This window comes from Triticum aestivum, chromosome 7D, assembly GCF_018294505.1.
Source record: "Triticum aestivum cultivar Chinese Spring chromosome 7D, IWGSC CS RefSeq v2.1, whole genome shotgun sequence".
In the NCBI taxonomy this organism is placed as follows: domain Eukaryota; kingdom Viridiplantae; phylum Streptophyta; class Magnoliopsida; order Poales; family Poaceae; genus Triticum; species Triticum aestivum.
Window position 1 is genome coordinate 240,976,092 of NC_057814.1, and position 14,522 is coordinate 240,990,613.

The 14,522-nt window shown below is 43.3% G+C and overlaps 1 protein-coding gene across 1 annotated transcript in view; it reads left to right on the forward strand.

Annotated features, from left to right (window-relative positions):
• LOC123169618 (MADS-box transcription factor 51) overlaps positions 1-14,288 on the forward strand; it is a 30,105-nt gene extending 15,817 nt beyond the window's left edge. The window contains exons 3-6 of the mRNA XM_044587489.1: positions 12,035-12,096; positions 12,186-12,273; positions 13,639-13,680; positions 13,890-14,288. Coding sequence (XP_044443424.1) covers positions 12,035-12,096; positions 12,186-12,273; positions 13,639-13,680; positions 13,890-13,958 — 261 coding nt within the window. The 3' untranslated portion in view covers positions 13,959-14,288. The remainder of the gene's footprint in view (positions 1-12,034; positions 12,097-12,185; positions 12,274-13,638; positions 13,681-13,889) is intronic.
• The last annotated feature ends 234 nt before the right edge of the window (positions 14,289-14,522 follow it).

Below are 14,522 nucleotides of genomic sequence, written 5' to 3' on the forward strand. Positions count from 1 at the left end.
CCAAGTAACCTCTACGCCAAAAGAGCCACAGTACGCAAGTCACCCTATACACTCGGACGGGAAACTACAGTCTGTTACTTCGTCTTCCTGGCAATGAGAGAACCACCAAGAAAAACACAGTAAGCATAAAGTGAACGACGATCTGAGGATCGCTAGCTCATTAGCATCCAAATAGGCCTGAAGTTGTAATGAACTGGAATGGGGAAAGAACCGATGGTGAGATATCGTGCCATGAAGATATCGGAGAACACAAAGGAGGTGACTATAGTGAAGCTAAGAGGGAGCAGAGACAAAGTAACTCAAAATATGAACTGGATAAGAGATATCCTAACGAGTGACAGCTAGATAGACAAGACTCCCAACAAGATTATGATAATGGGTAGATCAAACAAGATCACCATAAGTAGCATGTGAGCTCCATCGGAGTCTCAAGAATGCGCTCATCAGTGAGAGCAGCACAAGCAAGAAGATCCTGGATATACTTTTCTTGGGAAATAAAAAGCCATCGGAGGTCAAAGAGACCTCAAACGCAAGTAGCCAAGAGGGCCAAGATCAGACATAAGAAACTGCTCACTAAGACGGGCCATCACAAAGGCAATATACTTTGGGTCCTAGATAGTGATGATCATGTTGTCAACATATAGAAGAAGAAGTGTCCGACCATAAGCAGAAAGGTGGACAAACAACGCTGGATCATGAGCACTCGTTGAAAACCCAGCGACAGTCACCAGGCAAGACACTTAATCAGGCGCAAGGGGCTCGCTTCAGGCCATAAATAGAGCAACGGATACGACATACCATGTCGTCAGGGAACAGAATACCCAGGTGGGGGCTGCATGTAAACCTCATCATGCAACTCACCATTAAGAAATGCACACTTAACATCAAGTTGAGACACAGACATGGCGAATAGAGGCCACACTAAGAAGTGTGCGACCAGTGGTCATATGGGCCAAATGAGCAAAAGTCTCATTGTAATCACAACCATGCTCCTATTGAAAGCCACGAGCCAGAACACGAGCTTTGTAACGGTCTAGAGAACCATTAGAGCGGGTATTAACCTTGTTGGCCGATTTGCAAGTGATGGGGCAGACATGGGGAGAAAGATAAACAAGATCCCACATGTCGTTACATTCAAGTGCTCCTGTGCCATCACAAGCCGCCATTCAGCAGGATGAACAACAGCTTCACAATAAGAAGTCGGTTCAAGAACAACAACGCCAGGCAGAGAAACCAGGGAGATCAACAGGCAGTAGCGGACGAGGATGGAAGCCATAAGTAGGCTAAGACAAGGAAGATAGCACATCGATAGACGCATCCACAACACACGAATGGAGAGTATAAAAGTATGGAGACGATGGAAGAATACAAGGAGGATTCACTGGGTAGACTCCGATGAAGGAGACGAAGAAGTCATCGAGGAGGAAGGTGAGGAATCCTGTGACAACCGAGGTGAGGAAACCATGGGTGGAAATGTCATGTCTGCAATAGTCGAACAAATAAGGCAACAGGATAAATGGACAATGGCTCAACGAGAGCGATAGGTGTGTCAGAAAAAGTGAGGAAAGAGATGCACTCCACTGAAAAGGTTGAGGAAGATGGACGCGGGTAGAAGGGACGAGACTCATCAAAAGCCACATCCCGAGAAGTACAAATCTGATGATCGATAGGATCCCAACAACGATCCCACATCACTACACATTGATCTTAGGAAAACCTAGCCCATGCGGCCATAGGACGTTATAGTCAGGTACACTTGAGAAAAGATGTAACCTCCACACCAGAACGGTAGCCATGTGCACCATAACTGCCTCCCTCATTCATGCCAAATCAGGAACCCACCATTCTAGATATGCTAGCTGATGCACCTCGCTAGCCACCTATTCTAGATATGCATGCTTTTGCACCTTGCTATACACCCACCACCACATCTAGATGTCACAACCATAGTGTACGTTGGTCCATTCCTTAAGAAGAACAACTCACCAATTTGGCTGACTTGACCTCGGCATCATCAAGGAGAATGAGGTATAGGGGTCATGGCACCTTTGTTTTGCAAGAAACTTAGGAGACTAGTGTGGCCAAATATTAGACTAGCACCAAGGTGACATGCAGGAAATATTATTCTTTTAAGATCAATGTCTATCTTGACAATTAGTTCCTTGATACCTGTTTGCTTGAAAGAATTTTTTCTTTCATATTAGTGCCTTAACATCCAAGTCCTAACCTTTACTAAAATTTTCATGATGAAATCTTTGTAGTTGGATCATATAGTAAACATTAAAATTGATACGATGCAAGGTGGTGACCACAAGTGTCCAAATGACAATAGAACCTTTCAAGGGAAGTGTAAGCCATTATTAAACTTCAGGAGTTAAGGAAGGTTTTTACCAACCCCTTAGCTATGCATGTTACTGAATGCAGCTACATTGCACCCAAACCTACATTGGAAATAACTTAATCTGTTCGCTTCTTGGCAGATGCTAATTGTAAAGGGTAGCGAACTAAACTAGTAACTAAACAAGACGAAAAGAGAAAATTAAAATGAAATAAGATTAAATTTACATACTAAATCATCCAAAACCTAGAACCAACAATTACTAAAATAGTAGACACATTAAAAAGGGGTTCAAGTTTACAACCATCACGAAGGCTCAACGAGGGATAGAGAGGCGGATGTAGTGAGATGTCGCAACGTCAGCGAATAGGGCTATGACAATGAAGGATGGCAGATTCTCTCTTTGTATTTCTCATTTGTCCTTCCTTCAAGGATGTGATGGATCTTGGTGGTGTGGAGGTATGGGCTAGGGCACAACCCCCAAAATGCCTAGGGATTGGACTAGAATAGGGTTAGGGTCGGATACCTCTTGGAGATGAATATAAGAATCGAGTTGACTCCTCTGTTTTGATCCAAGAGCTCCAATGTGAATTAGATGCCCCCTAAACCTTAGTTACCTCCCACATATGGAATAAAAACAAATGTCACCCAATCAAAGCTTGGACCGCGAAGACTAGGCCTCTTCTCCAGCTCTTCCTGCATGGTACAGATGGTCATACCACCTTGTACGGTCGTACCCGAGCTCGTATTGTGCTATGCCCATTGCTCTAATGTGCTTAGTTGGTCGCTTGGTCATATCTTGCATACAACCTCAAATAGGGATGATCCAAAAAGGAAATTTGTTATTTCGTCATTTGAGCTCATTTTGAGGACAATCTCGTTCAATATACCATATACAGCCACAAATTGTGCTATGTTTTACTAAAAAATGGGTAGCAATTCCTGGTAAGTGCTTACAAGGGAGAAACAACCAAAAGACCTACAAAATACAGAAAAAGGGAAACGAAATAAAAGCAAAACTTAATGGGATATTTTGAGATAAATCCCGAGAGTATCATGGTTAAACTCAATGCAATGGTGAGTATAAATAAAACTTATCACAATGTATTGGAGATAAAGGGGGTATCACATCAAGGATACATGTACCTATGTTGGCATCCATCTTGTCATATGACGCATTGTTTAACTTGTTACCAAATTCTACACTAAAGTTGTTTAGAGAGGAGACATGCAATGAAGAAAGTGTGTTCAAGACATAAACTAGAAATTGTTGTCCCCTATCATCTCAATAGAAAATTAAGGAACAAAACCTATTATACCCTATTACATCTCAAAATTCACTACAATAAGCGCTGCAAAAAGAGAAGCTGACAAATCAATGGAAAGCTTTATCCGAAAGATATCATCAGAAACTCCTAACCATAGCTTTTGTATTCCTCAAATACTTTCATCACACTAGCTTCAACCATAGAGAAGATCCATTACAAGAGTATGAGCTTGCCTTGTCAGCATCCTAACACCACCTTCAAAATTGCTTTATCCTCATCCCTTTTAAACCTATCAAAGAGCAAAATATGGAAATCATCTCATGAGGGGATTTAGTGATGTGCCCCTTCTGAGGCTCAGCTAGTAGAAGAGGACCTAGTCACCTTAGCCTTGGCGGCCAGGATTTAGTCTTTATCGGTGGTAGTGACACGGTTTAGACACTAGCAACAAGATGACATGCATAAAGATTACATGTGATTAAGACCAATGTCTATCTTGAAAATTGGTTCCCAAACATCTTCATGCTTGAGACTAAGATATTCTTTCATCTTAATATCCTTAACTTACAACTCACTTACTTTGTAGTAATTTTCTTGTTAAACACTTTCTACTTGATCATATAATAAACAAGCTAATTTCTATGCTTCTAGGAGAAAAGATATATCAGAAGAAGTTCTTAGCTTCCAACTCTATTAGTTTTGTAATACCTTTCTTGATGGAAAGAAAATTGCTATTTTCAAGGATAAAATAGATATGTCTAAAAGTGGTTGACATATCAATGATACACCTATAGTGACATACATCTTTTCTACGATGTATTGCCCAGATCTCCCACTAGCACTAAGGGGATAAACAAGTTAGCACATATTACATCTCAAAGTAACAATCATTTGCACTCCTCAAAATAACTACCAACCGAATTCAACACAAATCTATCCAAGGGGAGACCAATTGGCCATCCCAACCATATCCATTGTATTCCTCAAATCACCCTTGTAAAATCAGCTTCGTCCACAAAGGCGGAAGATTTCTTGCCTCACTAACAAGGCCAAGCTCTTCTTATTAGCATTTTAGCAACACCCTTGAAAATGACGCGTTCTTCTGTACTTTGTAAATGTGCCCAATATTGAATATAAGAATGTGTCCTGAAAACTATGTTATGTGGGATTGCAATGATGTATCCCTCATGATACCTAGACAACAGAAGAACACCTTCTCCATGTATCTAGCCCCACCTCTAAATGGGCGAGGGGACGCAAAGAGGCATCAACAGCTAGGGTTTTGTCTAACCATAGTTGTTCGATGGTCGACACAACAGATGTGTGTGAACAAAGTAGTGGATCATTTAATAAACAATAAAATTACTAAGCTTGAAGGATATACAATATATATGAGATAAAGTGGAAACATCCATGGTACACGTATGTTGACATCCATTGTGTCATATCATCTATTGTACAACTCATTGTCAAGATCTAGAATAATTCAAAGAGAATATCATATAGGAAGAAAATGAGTTAAACACACTTATCTGAAACCCCTTGTTCCCTATCAACTCGATGAAAAGCTGAGGGAAAAGACTATGAACAACTATCACATCTCAAATTTTACTATCATAAGCATTCTCAAAATTAACCACCAACCAAATGAATAAAAAACATTACCCAAAAGGGGACAAGTTGACCATCCCAACCATAAGATTCATATCCTTGAATCACCCGCATCCCACTAGCTTCACCAACAAGGTATATGATTCATTGCATATAGTAAAAACAACAATAGATCATCTCATCAGCATCTTACGATGATCCTTCACATGTATTTATCTTCTTTATTCCTCAAACCTATCGAATACTAAACAACAAGCAATCTGTGAGTTATCTCATGTGGAGATGTAATGACTTTCATTTCACGCAATGCTTCATTAGGTGTAATTTGTAGATGGGCCAACATATAACTGATAGACAATCCATAAAGAAGCAATCTCCCTATGGAAAAAGGACATGTTGGGGGGATCTGTCCAAAGGTTTAGAGGGTTTTTAGATTTGATAGTTTAAGCACAAAAGGCTAGTTCATCCTTACACAATCAAGCATGTCGAATAAGTAGAGAAACAAAAATATAACAACCTGCATGAATGTATGTTAGTAAGGTAGAATGTGCAAACATAGGTTGACATGATGATGTTGGTGATGTCCTACACCCACCTTGATGGAGGCTTCGAACCAACGGTTCCAGGATCACAAGGGTCCTGGTTGTGTCGCCCACCAAGCAGTCCACGGAGCACAACCAACCTATTCCACAATGGGTTGCACTTAGAAGCCTCACTAAAGGGTTGTTTAGATACCTAGATTTTAATTGATCGATTTGCCTAAACACAAATATGTTTGTAACTAACTAATTTTTTTGGTTATCATAACAAACTGAATGATAAGTAAATTTTAGTTTTCCTAAAACCAAAAACGACTTTATCGGAAAACTAGAATTAAACAGTTTTCTATAAACCCCTTAGCATATCTCTTGCAGCCATTCTCATCCAATCAAGATTATACACATACTTTTTCCTTACAAAATTATTGATAAAACTATTTTTCTAAAAAAATCCTACTGAGAGCATTTTATTAAAACTAGGCGCTAATTTTGGTTATCCAAATAACCACCAAGGGTAAATCTTCCTGAAGTTGGCAATCTCCGAGCCCATACAAACTGTCTAGTCCTTCACATGTAGAACTTTATAGGAACTCAAGTGACTCCTAGCCATCCGGGTTGCACTCACCATCCAAGAGTAACAAGCAAAGCAAAGTCACTGGATAAGAACTCCTTGAATGATCATCAATCAAACCTTCTCTCAAGAATCCAAGGATCTCTTTCTCACAAGGATAGGATTGTGGTGAAAGGAGATGAGCTTGAGGTGTAGGCATTTAGTAAAGGGATTTCTTGGCCTTTAAAGAATCAAGAAATGAAAATGGAATCATCCAACACTTAATTATTTCTTTTTTCTTTCCTTGGATCTTGCTTCTCTATGTGGTAGATGGATTGAGTGGAGGAAGTGGATGGTTGAGGTGGAATGAACAAGGGTGGATGAGATGGATGGACGGAGGCATGAAAAGGTATGAGAGGATATTCATAGAGAAGATCCAAAATCTGACCGTCACCCAAAAAGTAACTAGATTCAAAAGTATCGGAAGAAAACTTGTGGGACTACCGGCCAATTTTTAGGAACTAGATGAAATATAGTACTCTAGAGTACTGGTGAAATAATGAGTGGTGGTTCCGAATGAAAAAAGTAGCAGCTTTTCTACAAAGATAGAATGATTCCGAAGTACCAGATAAAATTAATCGCTCAGTTGTACTATAGTAAACAAAGCAGTTCTAAGAATAAGAATTTGCAGAAAAGAAGTAATACAAAACTCAGGAGTACTAGTTGAAAATGAGTTGCGGCACTGAAACTAAATTGTGACTAGCATAGGAGCAAACCGAAATGACTCGGAAGCGCTGAGGAAAAATGTTGTGCTTGGAAGTGCGATAGCAAACGTATAATGTTACGTTGGAATGGTTCGACGGTTATAGAATGAAAGAAACTGTGGTCCCAAACTGTTCAAATTGAGTTTGTTCTGGGGCAAAGAGAAACTCATACAAAGAATGAATTGTTAAGCTTCATGCACTAGCCAACGCAACTAAAAGTCCGAACTGATGGAAAGGGCTAGGCAATCCACATATACACTTCAACACCCCCTCTCACACGTGACGCGGAAAGTCAACATGTGGATAGACTCAGAGGTATGGCTCAAGAGGCTCATACGTGGACACAAAGGGGGGCAGCAGCAATTTTTAAATAAATTGCGAAAGCCAGGACTTGAACTCAAGACCTTAGCTCTGATACCATGTTAAGCTTCATGCACTATCCAATGCAACCAAAAGTCCAAATTGATGGCAAGGGCTAGACAATCCACATATACTGTAACATCCCCTCTCACGTGTGATGGGGAAGACAAGTCCGAACTGATGGAAAAGGCTAGGCAATCCACATATATACTTCAACATGAATAAGGTGTGAATTTTGTAGGATTGTGTCTTAGGATATGTTCTTGGAGTTAAGACCAAAGTACTTTACCTTTTCCTCTCTTCACATTATGGCCGTCCTACACTCAATGTGAATCTTGGATTGACTAAGAGCATGTAAAATACGTGCTAAGAGCTTTATGTAGACATCAAGTTGAAAAGTTGCAGGTAGGGTTCATCAATGATCTTCCACTTATAAAAAGGCATCATAAACCATAATATCACATGCTATACCAGAATAAACACAATGAAACATTAGTCTCTCAATTGTTTTGTCATAAATTAACAGAACCACTAGAGTATATAGAGATGCACTTTCAACATGCATCGACTAGAACAATTGTACCAAATAGTTAGGAATCACGAAAGTGTAAAACAAGGTGCCCCTCCCCACAAAAAAGACCCTAGCAATGGTGTAGTCGAAACCAAATGGTAACAAGATTCCAGGTTGTCATCAAGAAACATAGGGAGATCCAACCATTTCTACTTTGCAACCGTCTTTGATGAGTAGAGCATTCAGGAAAAGTTTTCGTGTGAAAATTTGAATCAATGGGAATCTTAGCTTTGCAAATCTATTTAACACAAAAAGTCCCAACATTTTTATGCTCACTGGCGAACAAAGGATGATTCGGGTTACTATGCGGCCCGCCTCAGAGGCGACTGGCCGGAGTGGGAGGGAATTGTTCTGTTTTTGTTTACATTTGTTATCCCAGTAGAATTTTGTGTCCTGCTTACGGTGGCTAAGCGAAGGCACCCTAAAGTCATAATAATGTCCTTCCCGCCACTCCCCACTCCAGCGGTGCTTCCAACAATGACAGAAGGTCCATAAAGCTGTGGTAGCAGCGGATCCGATTGGATTGGGCAGTTTATTTAGATGAAGTGGGTGCTAGACCGCTGGTTCGAGCGACAGTGATGGTGGTTGTTTGGGTGGCGACCATGACTCGATGTTCGACCTCCATTATCTGGTGGAGGGATCTAGATCTGGAAGAAGTGCTCGAATCCCTCAGTCGGCATGCTTCTACAATTCTAGTGATGACTTTGATTCCAGGATGTAGGTTCAAAGGGGCTGAAGTGTCGATGACTTATCGTCCGCCTGAAAGAAGGTTTGACCAGCTCCTAGAGGGAGCAGCAGAGACGACGACGCGCCATCTACTCATTCCCGAGGTTGAAGACGATAGATTCCTCAGGGGCTCTCTTGTAATTTTTACTATTCACACGGTTGTTTCTGTAACGCTGGAATCTGAATAAACTGTGCCTCTTTCGCAAACAAAGATAAAAAAGCCCCTTTCCAAGCCATCTATCAATTAGAGAGGTTTAGGCTGCTTTTGACATTGCAATGGATGATTATAATCCCGTTTTCCCAACTAGTTTTTGTCTATTTTAGTGTTTGTTTAGTCCGCTTTAGCCTATCTTTTTGGCTAATTTTCTATAGTAGATGATAAAATAAGCACAACACAACACAGTGGAGCAATCACAAATTGAGCCTTTCTTTTCGACGATGGGTGAATTTTATTGACTCAAAATGAAGCATAAAAGGGATACAAACACAATAAGCACACACCCGGCCTATGCATAATTAGGATCCACATATCCAACACCAACACACACATACACACAAGGAGTCATGAATGCAAATGCAAAAATTCATACAAGATCGAATCTATGCCTAGGCAGATGGGGAAGAAGAAAAAGAAACTCTACAGGGATTAAACAACGATCGACAAACTCCTACAACGCCCAGATCTGCACCAATCATCTATTCACATCACGACAATGAGAGAGGTTCTCCAGTAGCATTGCCTCCAAGAAGGGAACGACACTCAAGCATCGCTGTCACTGGATCCAACCACCAATGATGAGATCCTGGGTTTTCACCTTGAAGATAAAGTCCGAGCAAACCTTAGCAATGCCTTCAACAAGGTAATGACGAGAAAACACCACCATTGCCAGGTATAACCAACTACGGTCACATCTAGGGTTTTCACCTCGAAGCTTGAGACTGGGTACTCAAGAAGCATGACCAAATCGAAATCATCATGTGTTGTCGCCACCACTTTCCACCATACTAGCAGCTACATGTGTAGCACGGTCTCGACGTGAGGCGCTACACCAGTATCGACCATGCCCGCAAAAACAGACAATCAAACTGCTACAAGTGCTAGGAGACACGAAAGGCTTAGTACGGCGAAGGTCATTATCATAAGTTTGAAGAAGATTGGCGGGTGAGGAAGGTCATCGGCACTGCGAAAATCCCAATCCGGGACACTCCGGCAATCGCACATTGTCCTCCTGCTCCTTCATCCTCGTCTGTGGGGCGGAATTGGTCAGCAAAACGTACTCGTCGTTGCTGGGGATATGAAGGCCCAAGACCCTCGGACATATTACGAGAACGTCCTAGTAGCACAGGACCACATCGCCATCTGAGCATCCGAGCGGAGGGTAGCCTTATTGGAACGCAGAAGGAGGCCGCTGCCTCCTCCGTACTTGTAGATGGGATCGCGACCACCGGCGCCTTGCCACCGGGACTAGGATTGAAGATTACTACTCCAACGCCATCACCGTACGGTCCAACTGCACTCAAGGCTCTCTTGGATACCGTCGGGGCACCGTCCAACAGCAATACCCGATCGTCCGGGTGTATTGATCAAGTCAACCATGGATCATTGAGTGGGGTGCCAATCATGGAGTATGGGCCTATCATCAGAGACCTATACAAACAACACAACAAGAAGAATGGTGGCAAGCCCTTCACATTGCACCATGACAAGAACTAGTTGGCAATGAGAAATGAATCCGGAGGAACTTTGAGACCATGCCGAAGAGGCCATGGATTACCATATCCGTCGAAGCTGATGACGAGGAGGATGAACACCCTTTCAGGAGGCAGGACGGTAATTAACAAGATTGCAAAAGAGAGGAAGAAGCATGGAGGCGTCGACGCCTACAAAGAGGATCTTGATGCTATGATTGAGAGCAAGAAAGCACTGGCAGCCAAACGCAAAGAAGACAGGACGACGAAGCGGAATGAGCTCAAGTGCTTGGAGGACGAGAAGTGGAGGTCCAAGTTGGTGGCCGAAGAGAGGAAGGTGAAGGAGGAGTGTAGGATTGCACTCAAGGAGGAAAGGCTTGCAAAAGATAAGAAGGCCGAAGAGAGGGTTATCATGTTCATGGACCCTAACGCGATGGATGCCACGGCAAGGAAGTATTGGGAACTCACTCGTTTAGAGATCATAGCACAATCGCAGGCCTCTCGTGGGGGTGATGATGGTGGCCATGGGGGTGATGGTGGTGTCTATGGAGGTGATGATGGTGGTGGCCGTGGGGGTGGTGATGTTTTCTTTGGAGATGATGAGCACGAGAGTGCTTTGAACGTTCAGCCGAAACATGCCTTTGGTAGGGCTGAATCCACGACATAAGACATGCAATGTTGTGGTGATTTTGGATCAAACTTGACCGATGTGGTGCCTTTTGGATGAACTTTGTGCATGTTTTAATTTGAATTTCTTGATGATATGAACTATATGCATGTTTATATGGTCGATTTGTCGTGTACGTGAATTTGAATCGTTCGAATGCTTGATGAATTATTGTGCAATTCTTTGAAATGTATGTGATAAAGGCTGGAAGAATTTGTCAATTTTTTTAGGGAGTTAAATATAGGGGTTCAGCTAGGTTCCGCAACCTTTAGCGGAGCAAATTCTGAAGGAGTTAAGTATACAGAGGCATATAAGGAGTTAAGATATAAGGAATCCGCTAGAGATGCTCTTAGTGGTAAAAACACTGTTTTGTTTAGGGCCCAAATGATACTATTCTAATTCTAAGGAATGGTTTTCAGACCAAGAACAGCCTCTCCCAATCATTCTCCAATAGTTAAGTTGTTGGTAGCAGATGACCATCTTCCAAAGTGAAACTAAACCCAGGTGTAAAGAAAGAAACAGTCAATACAGATATTTGACAAGGAAGACGTCACATAAAAGTTTCTCTTTTAAGCCAAGTATCGTCCCAGGAGAATGGGCTTCCTGTTTTAATCCTAGATCCTGTTTCTAGCTTCAATTAAGCACTTGACAAAGGAAACACGACTGTAGAAATAAAAAGTGTATGATGGAGATGACATTTATCAGCGATTGATAGCAATCTCGAAGTAAACAGCTTGCGTTCAAATTTTCGGGTTTGAATTCAATCTTCCATAGGTCCATTTTGTTGGCTATTTAGGTATATAACCAGCTGCGGTAGAGAATTAATGCTGGTAAAGTTGGTAAGCATGCATCGGAGATTTAGTTCCAACCTCATACCTGTACTGTTGCAATGGATTTATTCATGCTTGGTTTCTGTAGCAAGTTACTAACCGGTTCTTTCGATTTTTTGGACAGCTTGATCTGAACGAGCAGTCAGCTCCGGAGTCAGTATCTGAACTAAATAGCTTCGCTCAAATGTAATTACTCATCCATCACACATCCATACACTGATCGACGCTGTGCCTAAGATTATATATTTCGCATTACACACACTGTCTAATTTCAGGGCCTTGGAACTAGATGTTAAAGAGATGAGCATCGCTGAGCTAACCCGCTTCGAGGAAATTGTTACAGAAGTATTGGCAGCTGTTAAGGTCAGCTAGTTTTTTTTATCTCCAGAACATTCTAGCGTACATTTGAAGTTCACCTAGCGCCGCCAGCACCTTCTTGCCGCCCCTTCCTGCCGCCGCTGCCGCCGGCGTGGGCCGCGGTGGCGGCGGGCCCGGTGCCGAAGGTTTCTGGGCGGGTGGATGCGGCGGATCCCATCTGAGGCGGCGGGGGCGGCTCCTCTCGTGCGATCCAACGACGGCGGCTAGGACGGCGAATCCGGGCTGTGCGGCGGGGGCCGGAGCACCATCGTCAGCGGAGCGGCGGCCCTGCATGGACGGCGGCGGTGGCAGCGCCCCATCCGGCGGGGTGCGCTGTCCTGGTCGTGATGGTGATGGCGGTCACTGCGGATCCAACGCCCCGTTTGGATCCGTCGCGGGGAGGCCTTCCGCCGATCGGCGGCGCATGGAGGGACCGGTGAGGAGATGCCGGATCTCCGCCGGAGTACCGACGGCGACATACGTCTTCGTGGCGAGGTTCCGCTCGGTTCCAGCCAGCCACGAGGTCGGGAAGACGTGGCTTCCGGTGAAAATCGCGCCTGACTGCGGTCTTGGCGGACGATGGCGGCGTCTCAGACGTCGTTCCCTTCTGGAGGCATCGTCGTTGCAGGTCACATCAACCTGATCGGGAAGTTCCGAGGGAAACCCTAGATCTGGGTATACCGGATCGGACGATGACGGTGCCTTCGGTATCGTTCTCCCTCATGGGGGCATCGTTTTGGAGCAAGTGCTGGTTGGAGGGGACAAGAGGAGGAGCGGTGTTTCCTCTGCTCCATTGATGACGGCGGATCTCGGCGGCGTGGCGCAGTGGAGACTTGGCGCCTGATGAGCGGCGAAGGACTCGCACAGGAGGGTGACGCTGCCTGGCGTCGTGGTGGCGTCGGCGGCAGTTAGACCGGGCAAGGTTGATGCAGCAGTACAGCTCTGACGATGGATTGGTGGCAGGTAGCTGCGGTGGCCTCATACCCGGCAGGCGTCCTGGTTGAGAAGCACACCAGACTGATGGGTGCCCATACCCGGCAGGCGTCCTAGTTGGGACCTCAAGTCTTAGATGTTAGGTTTGGCTGCGAGGTCTGGTTGGTATTAGGCCAAGATTTTCAGCGCCCCTACATCAACTGGATAGGGATAGCGACAGATATTGCTTAGTTTGATGGCTTTAGGCTTATTATTGTATGACTCTGTAAGGTCTTGTGTCAATAATTAATAAAATGGCCGTATGCATCGTCCAGATGCAAAGGCCGGGGTCGTCCTCCTTTTCTAAAAAAATTAACAATTTCATTTGCAATGTTAATGAATGGTGCACGTATATATACAAAAATGTTTGAGAGCTGCTTTTTTTTTTTGTGTGTGCAGAGCATCCGTATTATGAAGGTGGCTGAGCTCACCCAAACTGAGGTTAGTTTGAGAATGCTGAAGCTCCAGTATTTTCTCTAATGCAACTAAAGTTTCAGTTTTTTTTTTTTTTGAAAAAAAGAAGAAGAAGAAGAAGAAGAAAGTTTCAGTATTGATGGATGAACATAGTAAACATATCAATTGTTCATTCACAGTTAGTCTTCATACATTGGTTAAATTACTTTATATTCTTGTTGTTCTTCTGTTCATAGGCGAGATTAAAGAGAGATCCACAGAAGAAAGGGGACAACTGGTCGGGCCAAGAGTCGGGAAAAGAATGAGGCTGTGAGAACGTTCTGGGAAGGGGAGGGTATATATATACGTAGGCACAGTCTACATCTGCATCCAGACGTTCAGAACCTGCAGCCAATGTTCATGCTTGCAATAGCCGACTCGGTTTATTGCCTAAGAATAGCCTCCTCAGGAAAGAAGCAGCAGGAGCTCTGCTAGTCTGCTATATATATCGCCTAAGAACACCGAGCTCAAGTATCTTGTATCAAATTCTAATACGCCGTTCTTACGAACAGCCGGGGCTCTGATATTTATTGCCATAAGAGCATTTCAAGAATCATCGTGTATTGTTGTATTGTGTCAAACATTTATTTTTGTTCCGTCCATGTACGTGCTTGTACTTGCATTTGTTTGCATGAGCTCGAGTTCATATGGTGTAAATCCCGGCAAAATATCAGTAAGAAGAAATGAAGTATGTGACGAAAGTTTGGTTGTTGCTTCCACCACTACCATCGATGCATATCCCTTCCTACCCTTTTTTTTTCTCGTGCACTCTGCCACCGGTTTTTCTCTTCCGCAGTGTCCATCCTTCAGCAGTTCAGCAGATCTATTTC